We start from the raw sequence: 19,316 nt of genomic DNA on the forward strand, positions 1-19,316 counted from the left end.
TCTCTGCAATTCTCCAACTGTGATCCTTGGAGAGTCCTTGGCCACTCAAACTCTCCTCCTTATCGTGTATTAGGATGATATAGACACACGTCCTCTTCTAGGCAGATTTGTAACATCTTTAGTTTAATTATTGCCCTGATGGTGGGAATGGGGATTTTCAATGCAAAGTCACGGCTGGACAATTTTTAAAATCCTTCAGAATTAATTTTAATTTGCTTTTTTGTGTATCTTCATATTCCTTCATAATGTACTTGCAATTTCTGTCCTGTGGCAATTATGTATTAGACCCAAACATGGAATGGCGTTTGAGTGTGACCTACGCTGTAAGAAAACATTATCCACAGAAAAACAGAAAAGACATTATTTGTTAAGTTTATTATTTTTCATAATTTATAACTTATATCCTCTACCCCTGAACATAACCCTAACAAAAAACTCTGCAGACCAATAGATTTAAATAAAAACATGATTTGGCCTTTTTTAGCAGTGAGGTTTGATGTTTGAGTCACCTTCAAAATGAGAATAATGGGTTTGTGTACTTTAGAAAAATACACCTGTAGATAAATAGTGTTTTTTTATGATAAATTGTATTTTTTCAACTATGAAGCCAACTATTTCTTTAAAATAAACACGTTTGAGGGGAAAATAAAGGAATTTGTTGACATATTTTAAAACATGCTTTTTAAAAGACACAGTATGTCACAGAAGTGAGTACACCCCTTACATTTCAGCAACCATTTTAGTATATAATCTCAAGGGACAATACTATAGAAATGAAACTTGGAGATATTTTAGAGTAGTCAATGTGCAGCTTGTATTGCAGTATAGATTTATTGTCCTCTGAAAATAACTCAACATACAGCCATTATTGTCAAAATAGCTGGCAACAAACGTGAGTACACCCTAAGTGATAACATCAGTATGTCGTTTATCAGTATGTCCTATTCATCATGTTTATGTTTTTGTCTGCTTGACAGGACCATACAAAGTTGTGTATCTTGTATTAGAGCAGTTAAAATTAGGTGTACAATTCTCTCATACTGACCACTGGATGTTAAACATGGTATCTCATGGCAAAGAACTCTCTGAGGATTTGAGAATTAGAATTGTTGCTCTCCACAACGATGGCCAAGACTATTAGAGGTTCAGTAACACTCTGAAACCGAGTTACACTACAGTGGTCAGGGTCATACAGAGGTTTTCCAAGATGGGTTCCATTCGGAACAGGCCTTGCAAGGGTCGATCAACGATCGTTCTTTGCGTCAGGTGCAGAACCTGGCTTCAAAAAACAGATGCATGAGTGCTGCTAGCATTGATTTAAAGGTTGCAAAAGTAGAAGGTCAGCTTGTCAGTGATCAGACCATACGCTGCACTCTGCAACAAGTCGGTTTGCATAGGCATCGTCCCAGAAGGAAGCCTCATCTGAAGCTGGTTCACAAGAAAGCCTGCAAACAGTTTCCTGAAGACAACCTGTCCAAGAGCATGAATTACTGAAACCATGCCCTGTGGTCTGATGAGACTATAAGGTAAACTTGTTTGGCTCAGATGATGTCCAGCATGTGTGGCGATGCCCTGGTGAGGAGTACCAAGAAAATTGTGTCTACAGTCAAGCATGGTGGTGGTAGCATCATGGTCTGGGGCTACATAAATGCTGCTGGTACTGGGGAGCTGCAGTTCATTGAGGGAAACATGGATTCCATTATGTACTGTACATTCTGAAGCAGAACATTATACCTTCCCTCCAGAAACTAGGCCGAACGGCAGTTTTCCAACATGATAACGATCCCAAACACACCACCAAGATGACAACTGTCTTGCTGAGGAAGCTGAAAGTGAAGGTGATGGGGTGGCCAAGTATGTCTACAGACCTGAATCCTATTAAGCACCTGTGGGGCATCCTCAAGCGTAAGGTGCAGAAGCACCATGTGTCTAACATCCAGCAGCTCTGTGAGGAGTGGAAGAGGATCCCAGCGACAACCTGTGCAGCAGTTATAAATGAATGGCAGAATATTTCCAATTTGATTCAATAACTGAATTACATGTTCCTAATTATATAACTACATTTAGAAACTGTTACAATGTTAAAAGATAGAAACGTGAACAAAATTCTATCCATATCCATCCAAAAGTGTGGAGTTTCCATGATTGTTTACTATGCCTAGCCAACCAGAGTTTGTGATAAAAAGAAAAAAAAAGAAAAAAGCAATTGTTTCATTGCTCTTTCAGATGCTCTACAGCAGGGGTCCCCAAACTAAGGCCCAGGGGCCGGATGCGGCCCGCCCCCACATTTGGACTGGCCCTCTGAACAATGCCAGAGACATATTTTGAAAATGTAATTTTAAATATGTTTTACTTATATCATGTCGGTATTTGATAATAAAGGTTGGCTTTCAAACTAAAATTTCCCTTAGTTATTAACATAGCCTAATTATTTGTTAAATTCACCAACAGAATGGTACATTCAACGTAATGTGTCATCGCAATCGAAGAGGTGATGCAAGAGGCAGCTAGAAAATTCAGAGTGATGACAAAATGACTCAATAGCATTTGAGGAGTTTGACGTGTGATTCAAAAAACACAGTGGACCAACACCAGCAGATGACATTGCACCCCAAATTATCACAGACTGTGGAAATGTAACACTGGACTTCAGTGTTTTTGATTTCCAAATAAAATACAAAACTTGCTCTTATCTGAAAAGAGGACTTTGGACCACTGGGCAACAGTCCATTTATTATTTTCCTTAGCCCAGGTAAGACACCTCTGATGTTGTCTGTGGTTCAGGAGTGGCTTAACAAGAGGAATACGCCAACTGTAGCCAAATTCCTTGATATATCTGTGTGTGGTGGCTCTTGATGCCTTGACCCCAGCCTCAGTCCATTCCTTGTGAAGTTCACCCGAATTCTTGAATCGATTTTGCTTGACAAGCCTCTCAAGGCTGCGGTTCTCTCGGTTGGTGTTTTTCTTCCACACTTTTTCCTTCCACTCAACTTTTTGTTAACATGCTTGGATACAGCACTCTGTGAACAGCCAGCTTCTTTGGCAATGAATGTTTGTGGCTTACCCTCCTAGTGAAGGGTGTCAGTGATTGTCTTCTGGACAACTGTCAGATCAGGAGTCTTCCCCATGATTGTAGTGAACCAAACTGTGAAACCATTTTGACAGCTTGACAGAAACCTTTGCAGGTGTTTTGAGTTGACTAGCTGATTGAAATGTCACCATATTCTAATTTGTTGAGATAGCAAATTGGTGGGTTTTTGTTAAATGTGAGCCAAATCATCAAAATCAAAAGAACCAAAGACTTAAACTAGTTCACTCTGTGTGCATTAAATTTATTTAATACACAAGTTTCACAATTTGAGTTGAATTACTGAAATAAATGAACTTTTCCATGACATTCTACTTTGAGATGCACCTGTATATCTTTTTTTTTTTTTTTTTAAATCATTTGTCTGTGTGGTGCATAACAAAATAATAAACTATTCTAGCATTAAAAGGTATAAAAAATACAGGTAAAATCATAATAAAATAATAATAATAATAGTAGTCAGTCCGGCCCATGGAATTTTCTTTTGTAAACCGACCCGGCCCCCCATTAAAGAAATGAAAATTATGTGGCCCTCTCAGAAAAAAGTTTGGGGACCCCTGCTCTGCAGTGTTGTCTCATCAACAGTCTAAAATAGGTGAAATTAGAAAATTTCATGTTCAAACTGACTGAAATAAAGCAGACAGATTCTCATTCTTAAACATCTTCACCAGTACTGATCTCACATTAAAACATCCCCATTTTGCACACTTTAGTATTTATTTGAAAAAGAAATCACTTTACATCATTCAAACGTGGCGATATAAAAAAAAGAAACAGCGTTACAGCTCTTTAATGAAAACACAAGATTAAACTCTTAAAAACATCTCTAAAATCTGTAGTTGTCAAAATGACACCGCATGACATAATACTGACTGATATTAACTGTGAATATAACATTGTTTACAATATCCTAAAGCCATAAAGTGCTTTGATCTATATGACGGTATTTCACCATCACGGCCAGTTTAAAACATCAGATTTTTTTTCTCTCAATTAACCTCCTGGGACTTGAATGTGCTGTTCTCATCTCATGAACAACAAGGAATAATATGGGTAACACTAGATATTTACAAATGAATCTGCTTGTTAAATAAAGGTGACAAATGTACCTCTGACTACATACAATCCACCAAATCATTACTGTTCAAGATGCCCCTTAGTTCAGTTTTATACACAGACTTTATGGATGTAAAAAATACAAATACATTCCTCTTATACCACAGAAGACTGATGTCCTCCTCTGATGATCTGAAACACTTTTCTGCTTTCCTCAAATTTTTTTTTTTTTTTTTACCTAAACAAGACACAAGCAGTTGCTTTTGATGGGTCCGCTAAACAAAAGTATTTCAGACTTTGTCATTGTCTTAGTACTAGCAGTATTAAAAGTGATATTAAAATGAAGTTTTAAAAGTACATACACTATTTTGTTCTTTTGTGTTGCAGAGGTGAATCTCACAAAATTATGTCCAGGTCTTTTTTCAGCCCCAAATATATATAAAATATAAAAATATAAATACAATTATATTTTGATTAAAGACCAATTGTTGATTTTTTATATATATATATATATATATATATATATATATATATAGAATTTAGCACATTTGTCCTAAAATTCTTATTTGTTGTGTTTTTTAATGCATTATTGTAAATGAAATGCAATTTTGCGATGAAATGTCACTTGGATATTTTCGTAAGATTCACCTTAATACCTAGGCTGAGCCATCATTTTACTATAAAGAAAAAAAACATCAAAATTAGAGGCAATCAAAATAATAAAATAAGACGGTGACTACATGTGCTAAAGGAAAAATAGACATTATAACAGCACAGCGTGATAAATAAAACCTTGTCCTGCAAGGTTAATAACACAAAACTTTAAAAGTCTGACAACCCTTATGATCCAGTGTCTCCCTGTCAACAACATAATACTTTACAGATCATCCATAAAAAAAATAAAATAAAAAAGTTGCAGTGTAAAGCATTCATTTTACAAAAAAATGAAAGAAGTAAAAAAAAAAAGTAAATTCATTTTATGGTGTTTGTCTTCATCAATGTCATCGTAAAACTTTGATGAACCATGAACAAATATGATCTATGGGCATTACTTCACACATAATTCAATACGATTGCACAGTTATTATTTACACCAAGCCGAAATAAATAAGGCAATGTTCTGAAATCATACACTGCTCATAACCGTTCATAACTACGTCCTAATAATATCATTCATTTTAGCTAAGGATCATTTTGTGTGTGATGTAATATTAGCATAAGGCCACAAATGACAATCAAATGTTTCATTTAAACCTTGCTCTTAATAAAAGGGAAATGTTTGTTTTGTTGTTGTCATTTGTTGTCAAATATGGAAGTGCTACTATATGAAAAAAAATACAAACTGTCCATTGCAGGTAAAAACAAACAAATACAGACGATGCATGAAAGGCGAATGGTGTGCAGTCCTTCTTAGCGAAGGTCACCTTCTGCGAACTCCTCCTTAATGGAGTGCTTGTGTATCCTGCAGTCAGGCATGTCAAAGCCAAAGTCAGCCCACTCCTCCGCTCCCGTTGGCGCGCCGCGGTTGGGGATGGTGATGGTGTGCCGCACTCTGAAGTGCACGGCTTCCATGACACGCTGCCGCTGCAGCTCTCCTCCGTGGCCAATGGCCATGGTGGCCATGTTACTGCTGGAGCGAATGAGCTGCTGGCCGTAATCGTGGCCCTGTTTCATGTCCTGCAGGCCCCTCCAGATTGCCAGCCGGAACTGCTCAGGAATCTTCAGCGCACCAAGATCCTGAGGAACACAAGATTGACACTTAGAGTGTATGCCATACTATTTCATGGTAGAAAAAACAGGCTTTTGTGAATCATTTCATACTAGGAAAGCAATACTAGTCATTTTTTGAACCTTGTAGGGGCATTTTTTGGTCCCCATGTGGAAACAGCTTATAAAGCACACAAAATTAAGATTTTTTAAAACTAAAAATGCAGAACATTTCCTGTGAGGGGTTAGAAAATGCAGTTTGTACAGTAGAAAAACTATTACACCTATGGGATGTCCCCATAAAACATGTAAACTAGTGTCTGTGTGTAACTTAAAGGGATAGTTCACCCAAAAATGAAAATTTTGTCATAATTTACTCATGTTGTTCCTAACCTGTATGAGTTTCTTTCTTATGTTGAACATAAAAGAAGATATTTTGAAGAATGCTGGTAATGAAACAGTTGATGGTCCCCAGTGACTTTCATAGTATTTCCCTACTATGAAGGTTAACGGGGACCAACAACTGTTTAAATGATGGGAAAATGTTCATTTTGGGGTGAACTGTTCCTTTAATATATTGATTCTACAGACATAACTATCTACATTGAATGAATAGTTTCATATTTCAGGATAAATACTGTTTTTATAGATAAAATTACCAATTTTGATTAAGTATTTTTATATTTTACCATCATTGTGAATTAAATTATGTTGTATGCAATGCTTCATGGAATTGTAGTTCATTTCCTTCAATAAAACTATTAAGTACAGTCTTGTACCTTTGTTGTTTTTTAATTTCAAATACTTTTTATTTTCAAATTTGGATTTTTGCTTTAAATAAAAAGTTTGTAATATTTTAACCCTCCTTCGTAACTGATTGCTTTAGTTCATAGCCAATGATGGGTAGATTACTTACAAATTGTAGCGATTACAAATTATGACAAAAAAATAAAATGGTGTAAAATTAGTGTAGTTAGACATAATTTTGATTACACATATTAGTTAATCCGGTAAGTATTTTTGATTACTTTTAGATTACTTTTGACCTAACTCATTTATCACAGACTTGAGAGAGGATTGTTTACGATGCTGATTAAAAAAATTATGGATAATAATTTCCTGCCATTGTGTGGATAATATGTAATCGCGTAATTTAAGTAACTGTAATCTATTTATGAGCATTTTTAAATATAATAATATAGCTGCAAGCAGCAATTACTGGGGTTTGAGCGTTTACAGATATTTTAAGATGATTTACTCAAAAAGGCTGAAAAATCATAAATAAAATCACTTAAAATATTGACCAATATATGGCACTGCTTCCAAATTGACGTGGCGTGGTTAACTATGCGTGTTGATGACACACACATAGTTTGGTAACAATATGTCAAAAAACTGCAGAAAAAAAAACAGAATTTTTCATTTTTCATATCTCCTGACCACTAGGTGGTACTGTACCGAAACTGTGCAGGTAACCTTAGGGCATGATTGTCATAACAAATTCTGAGTTTGGTCTAAACACAATAAACCATTGAGGAGATATAGCCTCATGGCCACTTTTGCAAGCTCTTCATCAAATTTATTTGTGCGTTATTTGAGAATGGTTAAGCCTATCAAAAAGCTTTTAAGTGCTTTTTGTTAGGATCAGCTAAAGATGGTCTGTAACAATTTTGGTGAAAACCAGATGAACCGTCTAGGATGGGTGTGAAAATTTAACTTTTTTTACATAATTTCAAATATTTAACAAACGGTTTGATTGACAGCAGTGGTTGTAGAGGCAAAGTTGTTCAGAATGAGGAGATCTAACATATGATATGAATATTATGTGTATGTGTGAAAAATTGTGTAACTTATGAGGCGTAACACACGATAACACCACCTAGTGGCTGATTTCTTTCAAATTTCTCACATACCTCTTGGACCATGAGCCAAATGGGGCCATCAAGTTTTGTTCAGATTAGCCTCTGTTAACCTTGTCTGATAGATGCTTAAATTTGATTGGCTGATGGTGGCCATAATTTCAAAGATACACCAGTGCCTTCATAGATACTGGAGGCACAATGTACAATGATACTGCATGCCAAATTTCAGTCGGACTAATGGGTGCGTAGTTACAGCCATTTTCAAGTTTTTTTTCCCCCGTTATAGTGCCGCCAAGTGGTCAAACTCCCCAATTTTGGTAATTTGACCAAATATTGAGCTCATTCTTATGTGTTCCAAATTTGATGAAAATATCTCATTCAATTCAAGAGTTATATTCATTTAGTAAAAGTGGTCCCACCCACTTTGAACGTTTTTGCATCCTGTTCCGACCGACAGTGGAACTTCAACTTGGTTTTGACAACTTTTGCTAATCAGACTTAAGGGAACTTTCCTGGTTCTGATTGGGTGATAAACCTAGGACTAGTTCATAAGAAGTTTTGCACAAAAAAAAAAAATAATAATAATAATAATAATTTAATTACAAGTATTTAATTTTTGGAATCTGATTACGTAATACAGATTACATGTAATCAGTTACTACCTAAAATTGTTCATATGTTATAACTATGACTTTTTTTTTTTTAAATCCCTAAGGGAAAATATAATGGAAAACAGCATAAAAACAGAAATCTTCCAAAAATTAAAATAGTATATTGACTGAATTGTTGGTTTACCTCCATAGAAAGAGTCTGAAGGTGGTACACACTCTGGAGTCCCTGTGACGTGAAGTAGTCAATACAGTTTTGGCAGCCCAGGCTGGTTAAAAAACTGTTCAGAGAGAAAAGGAATCCCACTAAGACCAAGCGGCTGCGTCCTGTGAATTACATATTCACCCATGGAGAACATAACAAGCAAAGCACCATGGCATTTGCATCTGCACAGGGATTATTATCAAGAACTAATGGAATGATCATGTGAGTGTATTGAGGCAACAGAGTACTTGATTAAAATACAGCACTTGCATTGTAATCATAATTATGATTAAATCAGTGATGACACAAAAACCCGATTATGCAGTGAATGCATTATACACTACCATTCAAATGTTTGGTAAAATTTCTATTTTTTTTTTTTAAATATCTAAATATATTTTACAATCTTATTTATTTCTGTAATGCAAGGCTACATTTTCAGCACAATTTCTTCAGTCTTCAGTGTCACATGATCCTTCAGAAATTATTCTTATTTAAAAATTTAATTTTTTCAATGATTGTGCTGTTTAATATGATACTTAACAATGTAAAAGTTTTTGCATCTTTGCTAAATATATTCATTTCTGATTTTATAAACATTTTCAAAAAAAAAATGTTTTATTGACGCCAAACTTTTGAACAGTAGTGTAGTTAAATGAAATGCTGCATGCAAATGTTTGTATTATTTTTTTTTTTCAGAATTTGCATATAGTTTTACTTTTATAAATAGAAATGCAATCAAAACATGCAATTACATTAAAGATGCATAACAAGTTTTTCATTGTGTTCATCTTTTTATTATAAATATTTCACCAATAAAAATTAATTTCTTGATACAATCAAAACAGGAAATATAGTAAATATATAAAGCCGACATTGTTATTTTTAAGGTAGAGCAACTGAGACAAACAAAACTACAAGAAAGTGAAGAAAGTATGTGTGATCTTTGCATTTGAAGTCATTTTAAACAAAACACAGATTCAGAAACATATGGTTGCTTTGTCATAATTATAGATGCTACCTTTTAATTTCACCCTGATACATTACGTATTAAATGTAGATGGAACATTTAAATTAATAATCAAATTTGTGACAATGGAGTCTGTAAAACATTGCAATGTGCATGGAAAATGAAACACTTTGAAACTGAAAAATAAATATCACTCAAGGTGCCAATATGTAAGACTTATGACTGACAAAGTAGCAGAGATGACAATGCGATTAACTGGGTAATTAATGTAAACAGATAACTGGGTGAAGGTAAATCTCATAAAAACTGTCCAGAACATGTTTTAATCCAAAATAGAATTATATTTTGCTGAAAGAAACTAATATTTTTAGCACCGTTAAGATTTGTTTAGTTGTCGCATAAATTCTGACCTTTATGTAATGTCATTTTTTATATTACTCATTTGAATTATTATAACAATTCTCATAACTGTAATGTAATAAAAAATAAAAAGATAATATGTTATTTAAATTGTAAACATTTTTAATGGTAGGATTTGTTGTGATGCCTTTAATTAAGGCTTGTTTAATAAAATCATTCCGTACAACAGCTGAAGTGAGAAAATTACTATTAAGAATATTAAGAATTAATAACACTAATTTATAAGGAAAATTAGCTTATTTGTCATGAAAATAATGCTAAACTTAAAAACTTCAATGGTGTTTAAGTTCAGTCAGGCAAAATATAACTTAATTTAAATGTTTTTTTGTTTTGTTTTTTGGCCTGTGCCAGACATGTTTTTGCAAGATTCACCCAACTGATGAAACTGTACAGGCCATTAAACAGAAAGGCACCTCGCCACCCCCTATCCAGCCCGATGTGATAAAAAACGGCATGTGATCAGTTGTATGTATAACTACGTAAAATGTAAACACAAAGCGTGGTTATTAATGAAAAACGCTTGTTTCGAACACTAAAGTGTGGTTTCAAGTCAAAAATCTTCTCTGACCAGCAGAGAAATATTTAGAAAGTTATTACTCTTATATACAAATAGTTACTCATTTTGAAAAAGAAACCAAAAGCCTACTTAAAGGCATAGGTTTCATTATAATCAAAATCCTATTTTTCAAAAGAAAAAGCATCAATATACTTTAATTCCATCACTCTTAACTATGTAAAGTCAAACGATGCATCTAAAGGGGTGTTTTGAATAACTTTTTATCTCAACAGAATAAGACATTTTTTCAGCCATGCTGTCGTAAAAAATAAATTGCTATTTAAAATTGCAGCGTTGTAAAATGAACTCTACATCATGTCTAGTGTGTGTGTGTGTGTGTGTCAGGTTGGTGCTACTGCAGGGTGAAGTACCTGACGAGGCTGGGGTCGGGGTTGTAAGGTGGGGGAGGGGTACAGTGAGAAGTGGACACTATAGACTGTGACGCGTGAGCTCCATTCACATCGCCGTTAGACTGCATGTGGTGTCCACCCAGCATGTTCGTACCTGCAGCGACAAACCCACAAAACCCAGTCAACAAACACCACAACTCATTTACACACACTCAACAAACACTGCATGAGACTCACATGGAGTTTAGCAAGTAAATATTGACTATTGTCTGGTAAATGTGTGCAAATGTCATTGTTAGAACAGTATCTCAATGCAATTAAAGCAAATCAAACAGATGCACTAGTAATGGATGTGCAGTTGTAGTGTACAAACTGTATATAGTCAATGAAATGTTGCAGGCTCCTACCCATATGTGACATGGACGCAGAGGGTCCTGCACTCTGCTGAGTCTGCTGTGTCACGAGATGATTCACTGAGGGAAGCTTGCCGATTGGTCCGTGGATCTTATTCATGTTATTGAGTGTGCCATATGAAGACGGAGAGGCAACATGACTCCTGTCAATCACATCAGAGGAATAGAATTAATATACGCCACTTAATAGACAACACTAAAGTTATAAACTAATAAACTTCCACTTGTGGCAAAACTTATATGTTCTGTTATTGCAGACATATTTTAACAATCACCTTGCAAAGCCCCTTCTCAGTTTATCACTTCAGACTTTTATTGAATCTAAGCTTGCTTTAATGACATTTATAAGTTATGATGATTATGATATTATAACCTTTATGACTGTTATAGTGCCAGCTGTGGTCTGATCTTCTTAAAACTTTGCACACTTGTTTCGTGAAGTTTTGAGTTTTCCTTTAGGCTTTATAGGTCATTTTTCTAAATGACCCTGTTGTAACTCCCCAAAAGGTAAAATTCAACATTTCTTTGATAATTATTGGTCTAGAGAGTCCAGATAACTGTACTGCATTGTTCTTTTTCTAGACTGAGTGAAAAATCTGAAGAAAAAGAAGAAGGTTTTTTACATCTTCTCAATCATTTGACAAACGATTTGATTGACAGCAGTGGTTCTAGAGGCAAAGGTTTCTAAACGATCCCATTACAACTACCCAAAGGGTAAATTTCAACATTTGTTTTGGATAATTATTGGTCTAGAGAGTCCAGAAAATTGTACTGCAGTGCTTTTTCCCAGACTGAGCGAAAAACCTGCAGAAGTAGTTTTTTTTACGTCTACTCAATCATTTGACAAATGATTTGATTGACAGCAGTGGTTCTAAAGGCATAGTTGTCTGTAATAAGGAGTTCAGTCATATGATATGAATATTGTGTGTATGTGTGAAAAACTCTGCGATGGAAAATCGTTTATGGCCTTGAAAAATGTGATATTGCCCCCCACTGGCCAATTCCTTTCAAATTTCACTCAGACCTTCACTCGGGCCCACTGAGTTTCGTTCCGATCGGCCTGTGTTAACCTTGTCTAATAGGTGCTCAAACATCATTGGCCAGTGGCAGCCATGTTTTGAGATACGCAAATGTCCTTGTAGACACCTATGTCACTTTGGACCAAGACCATGCACACCAATTTTCATGTTGATAGGACAAATGGTAACGCAGTTATAGCCAGTTTTATGTTTTTTTCCCTCTTATAATGCCACGAAGTGGCCAAGCTCTGTGATTTTTTTTTTCCTGTGACCCCAGATTGTGCTCTTACATAAGTGTTCTGAGTTTGGTGGAGCTATCTCATTACATTCAGGAGTTTTAGCAGAAGTGGCCCTGCCCCTTTTGTACATTTTGGCGTACCTTTGCAACGGTGAGTCAAAATGATATTTATTCTCCAGAGAATCTTTCTGCACTGGTTTGGTTCCAATTGGGTGAAAACCTTGGACTAGTTTGCAAAAGTAGGTTTTTCAAAAACTGTGAAATAGCCAAAAATTTTGCTAGGCTCACGACTGAATCTGATTTAATTTTGTCCAGCGTGAGCCAAGGATTCCAACAACATAAGACACCTAAGTGTGCAACTGACAGTTTATAAGCGATTTCATACTTTTGATCGCTGTGGCGCCCCCATCAGGCCGATTGGGGCAAGCCTGGGTCACATTGTAGGTGGTGTGAATACTACCATCCCTCCAAGTTTCAAGTCTCTACGACTTACGGTTTGGTTTGGACGGACAGTTTTAAATGAAGATTGCTGATCAGTGACCATTCTATTACAATAGGGTTATAACTTCTATATGAATATACGTTAAAATGTAATTTATTCCTGTGATGCAAAGCAAAGCTTTTTAGCGTCATTATTCCAGTCGTCAATGTCACTTAGAAATCATTCTAATATGCTGATTTGCTGCTCAAGATACGTCTTATCATTATCAACTGTTGTGCTGCATCACATTTTTGGAAACCAGGATTGAGTAATAAAAAGTATAAAAACAGCATTTATTTGAAATAGAACTATTGTCACTTTTAATCAATTTAATGCATAAAGTATTACTTTCTTTAAAAAACAAATCCTACTGACTGTCCACTTTAAACAGTAGTGTATGATGTCTATATAAAGACTCACTGTCTCTGTAGGAGCTGCTGTTGTTGTTGTCTGTATGAATCCACTAACTGCTGTGGTACAAACTCCACAAGTTCCAGACTGTCCTTTATCTTCATCAGGATGTCAAAGTTTTCCCGGCCACGCACCTTCAAATCAACCCAAGAAATATTAGAATTAACAAGAGATTTGAAGAAAAAACATTCAAAGAAATCAAACTGTATGCGTCCACACTCACTGGTATGTAATACATCTCCTCATCTCCATGCCGCCTCTTCTTGATGTTGATGGAAGGGCCTGTAATATTGGATGGAGTCTGTTTGAAATCTGTGAGATCAGAACCAGAAGCTCCAGTTATAACCAGAGATAATATAACTTAAGAAATTAAGTGCTTGATAAAATACATTAAGGCTCACTTCGTTTATTGGCATTTCCGTTTTTGGCCACGCTCTCATTTAGAGCCTGCTGCTCCCTGAAATGATCCTCGTCTGCTTTGCGGTCTCGACCGGGACAGGCACAAATCCGGCCCTCGAAAGAACGCCTGCCGAGGACCTGTCCGCTGAGAAAAAACATGGTAGAGTTCAGTTTTAAGTTCTAGTCATAGTTTGAGACATGCAGTTCACAGTTAAAACATTTCAATGCTCGGTTCAAAGTACATTCTGTTAACTTTTGTTGTTCCGGAGCAAAAGAATTTAAAGGGAAAGTTCAGAAAGTAAAGGTGTTCACTCACTCTCGTGTCTCCAGCGTGATGATGATGAGGATGGGCCTGCGGTTCATTCCACCCACACAACTGCTGTTGCACATGAAATTATACAGAATGGTAGTAAACTCAGTGCCCACCTTGAGAAACAGATAAAAAAGAGAGACATATTCAGTTTCCAGAAGCATTGCAAATATAGCATTGAGTACCCTGTTCAGGGAAAATGTTTGCCTTGAGAAGTCGAATTAAATTAACCACTTAAAATGATTAAAAAAAATTACATTAAGGAAAGACACTGCAGGCAAAAACGCAGTTTTTTCATGCAACTGTCAAGTTTGAGATTTTAGACTTTTTGTTTTTTCATAAAGTGTTTTCTTAGTAGAAAGAAAACATCCAAAAGATACTAGTAAGTGTTTTTATAACACTTTATCGATTTGTGTCAGTAGATTTCAAATACAATACATATTTTTAAAGATCGTTTTCTCAAAATCTCAACTTCAGTAGCACTTACACACACTTACAAGTTTACATTTTTATTCCTGTCTATCCTGAAGGCTTTTACAAAGGGATTTGTTCATATATAATTTGCTTTATTATATACAACATTTTATTCCCCAAAAATATAGTTTTCTGTCTGTTCTAAGTTTTTTCTGAATTATGAAGTGACAATATGAGATACCCAAAATTTCCTCTGTAAAAATATTTGGCTCTAATATGGCAAAAAAAAATTAAACAAGACTTCATCCAGGGTTTAGATTTTTGTACTAGAAATGTATGCAAATTAGTGCATATTTCATTAAATAATGCTCAGTTGCATATTTAAACCTAACATTTTAAAAAACTTGTAATGCAAAAAATGTTTGCAATTATCAATGTAATCAATCAACTGGGTAAGTAAGGTGATAACTGTTAGTTAATTGTTTTACCCTATTCACCTGCAGTGTATTCATTAACAAACAAACAACTAATTCTAAACAATTTTTAATCTTAGTTAATGTTAATTTCAACATTTAATAATACATTACTAAAATTAAAGTTTGTATCTATTAACATTATTTAACAGACCTATGCTGACATGAACTAACAACGAACAGTTGTATTTTTGTTCACTAATGTTAACAAACAATAATAAATACCACAAAAAAATGAATTGTTCACTGTTAATTCATTTTAGTTAATGCTTTAACTATTATTCAAGTGTGCCATTGGTAAACTCCTTTTAAACTTTTAAATAGGAAAGTATACTTTCAGTATACTTTTGATGTACTTCTCAGAAATGTGCTTTATATACTTCTCAGAAATATACTTAAAATGACATTTAAGTATACTTGCCTTATACTATATTTGAGCTATACTTGTGCTCTGAGAATCTGTGTTTTCATTGTTATACGCTAGGGGTGCTATTACACATCTTCTGTACAGAATTTCCAAAACACAAGTGAAGAAGAAACCGAAACAACAGATGCTTCCACATGTAATCTAACACAACCGTCAGACATAAAACAGCATCAAAACCATAGATATGTAAAACTGTGTAACATTATGGAATAAAATGTCAACTCATGAAGAGCTAATAATGACTGTCAAGCTTTGAGGTGTTGATAAACCCATCTACGGTTTGATTTTCATGAATAGTGTTTTTGTTCAAAATGTTGTTATTTATTTATTATTTATAAAACTTACCCGCATTCAAGTGCTTATAAAAATAATGCATGAAACTAGGATTTTTGTTCACAAGCAGATACCCTGTTCTTTCTTTTGATGTTTTGTATGTTCAGATATTCATATATAAAAATATATACAAATGAATACCTCAATAGGGACATAGTAGTACACTTAAAATATGATGTAAAGTTCAGTTAAAGAAAACCTACGAGTATACTTTCAGTATAAAACTACTAACTAGAAGTTTACTGAGACTGTACTTTAAAGTGACCTAAAAATGCACAAAAAATATTTAGTTAGTAAACTTGCAGTACAAACTGAAAACTCAAAGTCTACTACTGTTATACTTAAAAGTATACTTTTATATACTAGAAATCGGGCCAATTTAGTCCCAAGGAGTACTGAAATAGTACACTTAAAAGTATACTACTAGTACACTGACATTTTTATACTTACTACATAAAGTATACTTAAAAATATACTTGAACTTTAAGTATACTTAATAAAATTAACTTGAAGTAAACTTCTTCTTTTTGGTAGGGGTCAGCAGTGATGTTCAAAAAGCCCTTTATAATTTTATGTTTTTTTAATGCAGTTTAATTAAATAACTGCTGTTTATCACTAAAAAGAAGTCATTAAAAAGAAACAGTTCCAAAACGCGATGCATTTGTTGATCGAACATCAGCACTGACAGTATGCAAGAAATATTCACCTCTAGATGGCGCCAACCATTAAAACGAATTCAACATTAAACGAAGCATCAGTGTGAAAAGAGGAATAACTGCAGGTATTGTTACTGAGCATAATCTCTGGGCTATTTATAGCCAGTCAGAACATGTTTAGCGTCCTGAGCCGAATGATCCCTACATGCTTTGACTCGTCATTTTACCATCGAACAATATGTATACTTGTGCACTTATGCATATGGAGTGTGCTCTGAGAATATCTGACAATATGTTTGTGTGCTGTTCTGACTGCAAAGTAACAAATATACAGAGCATGTGACCTAAAACAACACCAGAACAAATTCTATGAGGCATGATAGTGAAAGTAACAAATGGCAGTGAATAAATGCAAGACTGAATGAATAAAAAATCAGTGAACCTATAAAAACACTTGGACTTAGATATGCATCTGAAACGATTGGACTAACCTGTGGAGACTCGTACGGAACGAGAACACTCTGTCGGCCGGTCACGGGATCATCCACATACTGACTTAGATTATTGCCCTCCACCCGAATCAAGTGACTGGCAGGAGCTGCCTGACCTGGACAGAGTCAGCAGGACAAGGGATATTCTGAATTAGAAGCGGTTCAAAATGAAGCAGCTAGAGAATAACAGATGTATTGGAAACAAGATCATCCGCTCAATGTTTCATTTCAGAAACAAGACAATCTTTGTTTACATTTTTACTTTCCGTTTAAGGGAGTAAAACAATTTATTAGTAAATTACGTTCAAATCAGACTATCCACACTTTTGTTGTTGTCTGTGTCTGAAGTGCAGTTTTTCAGGTTTTCAATCACCAGTATGCAATGCAATATCAGCATTCAGAAGGAAACTGATTTTAGAGGGCAGTTACTTGTGACCGTCTTGGACCTTGGCATGTTTTTAGTCAATTGTTCGTGGTTGTTAGCCCTAGGGGAGAGTGGGGTGATTTGTGCCAGGGGGGAAGTAGTTCCACCCCTTGTTTCTAGAAAACCATAGAAGCAATTGGTCATGTGACCACATACTTTCGAAGAGCCATCCAATTTACCCATCCCCCAAAGAGAGAGACACATGGCATGAGAGCTAAGCACATTTTAGCTCAAAAAACAGTTTTTTCCCTTTCAAAGTAAAATTGATATGGTCAACGTTTTTTGATTGTTGCGTCTGAACAATTATAGACATGTTTGAAAATACTTCACGTGTGTTTTAGTGCTTTAGTAGGCTACACAGCGAGTCTATACAGTCAGCATAATGTTAGCTCTAAACTGCGGGATCAAGCTAGTCTTTCAAAATTGTCGGTCTGGGGTAATTTGTGCCAAAGGGGCAGGGTTAAGTTGTGTCGGTGGGATGTTAAGTAATAGTCCGGATCTAGAGCTGAACTTTGTAGGATGGTAGATCTCCAGGAACAGGTTTTGGCAGCCCTGATCTAGACTTAGGCTACGTCTACATTAATCCGGATACATTTGAAAACGGAGTTTTCGTTTTAAAACACTCTCCGTCCACACTAGCGTTTTCCAAAAGATTCTCGTCCACACTGAAACATAGGAAAACGTTGAATTCGCCTTACTGCGCATGCGTAAAGCCTTCAAAATTATACAGAGGTAATAAGTTCTCACGCAATTCTTCTGCCGGGATCATTTACGGAAATATCTCATCGTTCACTGACGCGTCTATGTCGCGCTCACTCATATTTTATCTGAAAAGCAGTTGTCGTCATGTTTTGCAGGACAGCAACTGTGAGTAAATTTTCTGTCATCATTTTAGGACTGTAATTTGAAGAGTGTACAAGGTAAATCTCTTTAGCAGCAGTGTGACAGTGAATAGCACAGGCACAATTACTGCTGTAAACATAGATATCTATTGGTATAATATGCGTCACATGACTAAATATGCGTCATCGTTTTCAAAAGCCTCCGTTTTCACAGTCCACACTACGAGGCGAAAACGGCGTTTTCAAATTTATCCACTTTGGAGAGCGTTTTCAAAAAGCTCCATTTTCCTTGACAAAAACGCCGTCTCAGTGTGGACGGAAGGCCAAAACAGAGAGAAAAAGATGCGTTTTCAAAACGTATTAGTGTGGACATGGCCTTACATACCCACAGGGGATAATCTGTGTGAGAAGATGAGTGTGCCTCATCAGTGTTTGATTTACCTGCTGTTTGTCTTTTAAGTGGCTTAAGTCACAATGGGATGTTCAGAAATGTTCAGAAATAAGTCACTTCTTTCCTATATGTTACATAATTGACAGACAGCGTTTTGTTGACAGACAGCGTTCTCATTATTCACAAATATCATATATTGTCTATTTGAGTTTTTTTGTGTTTTCTGAAAAAGTAGAAAATATGACATGACAATAGTTTAATAGGGTAACCATATCTAAATAAACCTTAAATGAGCAATTTTGTCTTGAATTTGTCTTGATTTTATATAGCATTACAGTTCCTGACATTAAAATGTTTTGTTTTTAACTGAAATAATCACTGGCACAATTTACCCCAATGTATTCTCCCCAAAGGCACAACTTACCCCGCACCAGGGGCAAGTTGTGCCACGAGACCACTTTTTTTCTGAAAGCTATAATTCTGAATCAGTTCATTTCAGATCCAAAGTTATTGCTCCCACGGATGCAACACATCCTAAAATATATGTACATGCTTAAATTGGAGGGATTACTGTCATGGCTTCACTATAAAGTCACTTTGAGTAGAAACTGGCACAACTCACCCCACTCTCCACTATTTTGTTCATATTTATTTCTTGTCTTAACAGACTGTTATTAAGTTGGCTTGAGAAATTCTTCTCCCATAATCCCTTGAGACTCAATTAAATCTGCTGCTGTTTAAATGATCCATGACTGGGAATGACAATGAAAAA

General features: G+C 35.4%; 1 protein-coding gene across 2 annotated transcripts in view; it reads right to left on the reverse strand.

The window, feature by feature from the left end:
• Positions 1-3,592: 3,592 nt before the first annotated feature.
• The window catches only part of tp73 (tumor protein p73), a 16,090-nt gene continuing 366 nt past the window's right edge, over positions 3,593-19,316 (reverse strand). The window contains exons 2-10 of one of the 2 annotated variants that reach the window (XM_073819645.1): positions 16,888-17,003; positions 14,100-14,209; positions 13,786-13,928; positions 13,608-13,666; positions 13,394-13,518; positions 11,230-11,378; positions 10,844-10,976; positions 8,509-8,602; positions 3,593-5,881 (exon numbers count right to left, since the gene is read on the reverse strand). In XM_073819645.1, coding sequence (XP_073675746.1) covers positions 5,555-5,881; positions 8,509-8,602; positions 10,844-10,976; positions 11,230-11,378; positions 13,394-13,518; positions 13,608-13,666; positions 13,786-13,928; positions 14,100-14,209; positions 16,888-17,003 — 1,256 coding nt within the window. In that variant the 3' untranslated portion in view covers positions 3,593-5,554. Of the gene's footprint in view, positions 5,882-8,508; positions 8,603-10,843; positions 10,977-11,229; positions 11,379-13,393; positions 13,519-13,607; positions 13,697-13,785; positions 13,929-14,099; positions 14,210-16,887; positions 17,004-19,316 lie in introns of both variants that reach the window. The other variant, XM_073819644.1, reaches the window with a different exon arrangement.

Source organism: Garra rufa, chromosome 15 (assembly GCF_049309525.1).
Source record: "Garra rufa chromosome 15, GarRuf1.0, whole genome shotgun sequence".
In the NCBI taxonomy this organism is placed as follows: Eukaryota; Metazoa; Chordata; class Actinopteri; order Cypriniformes; family Cyprinidae; genus Garra; species Garra rufa.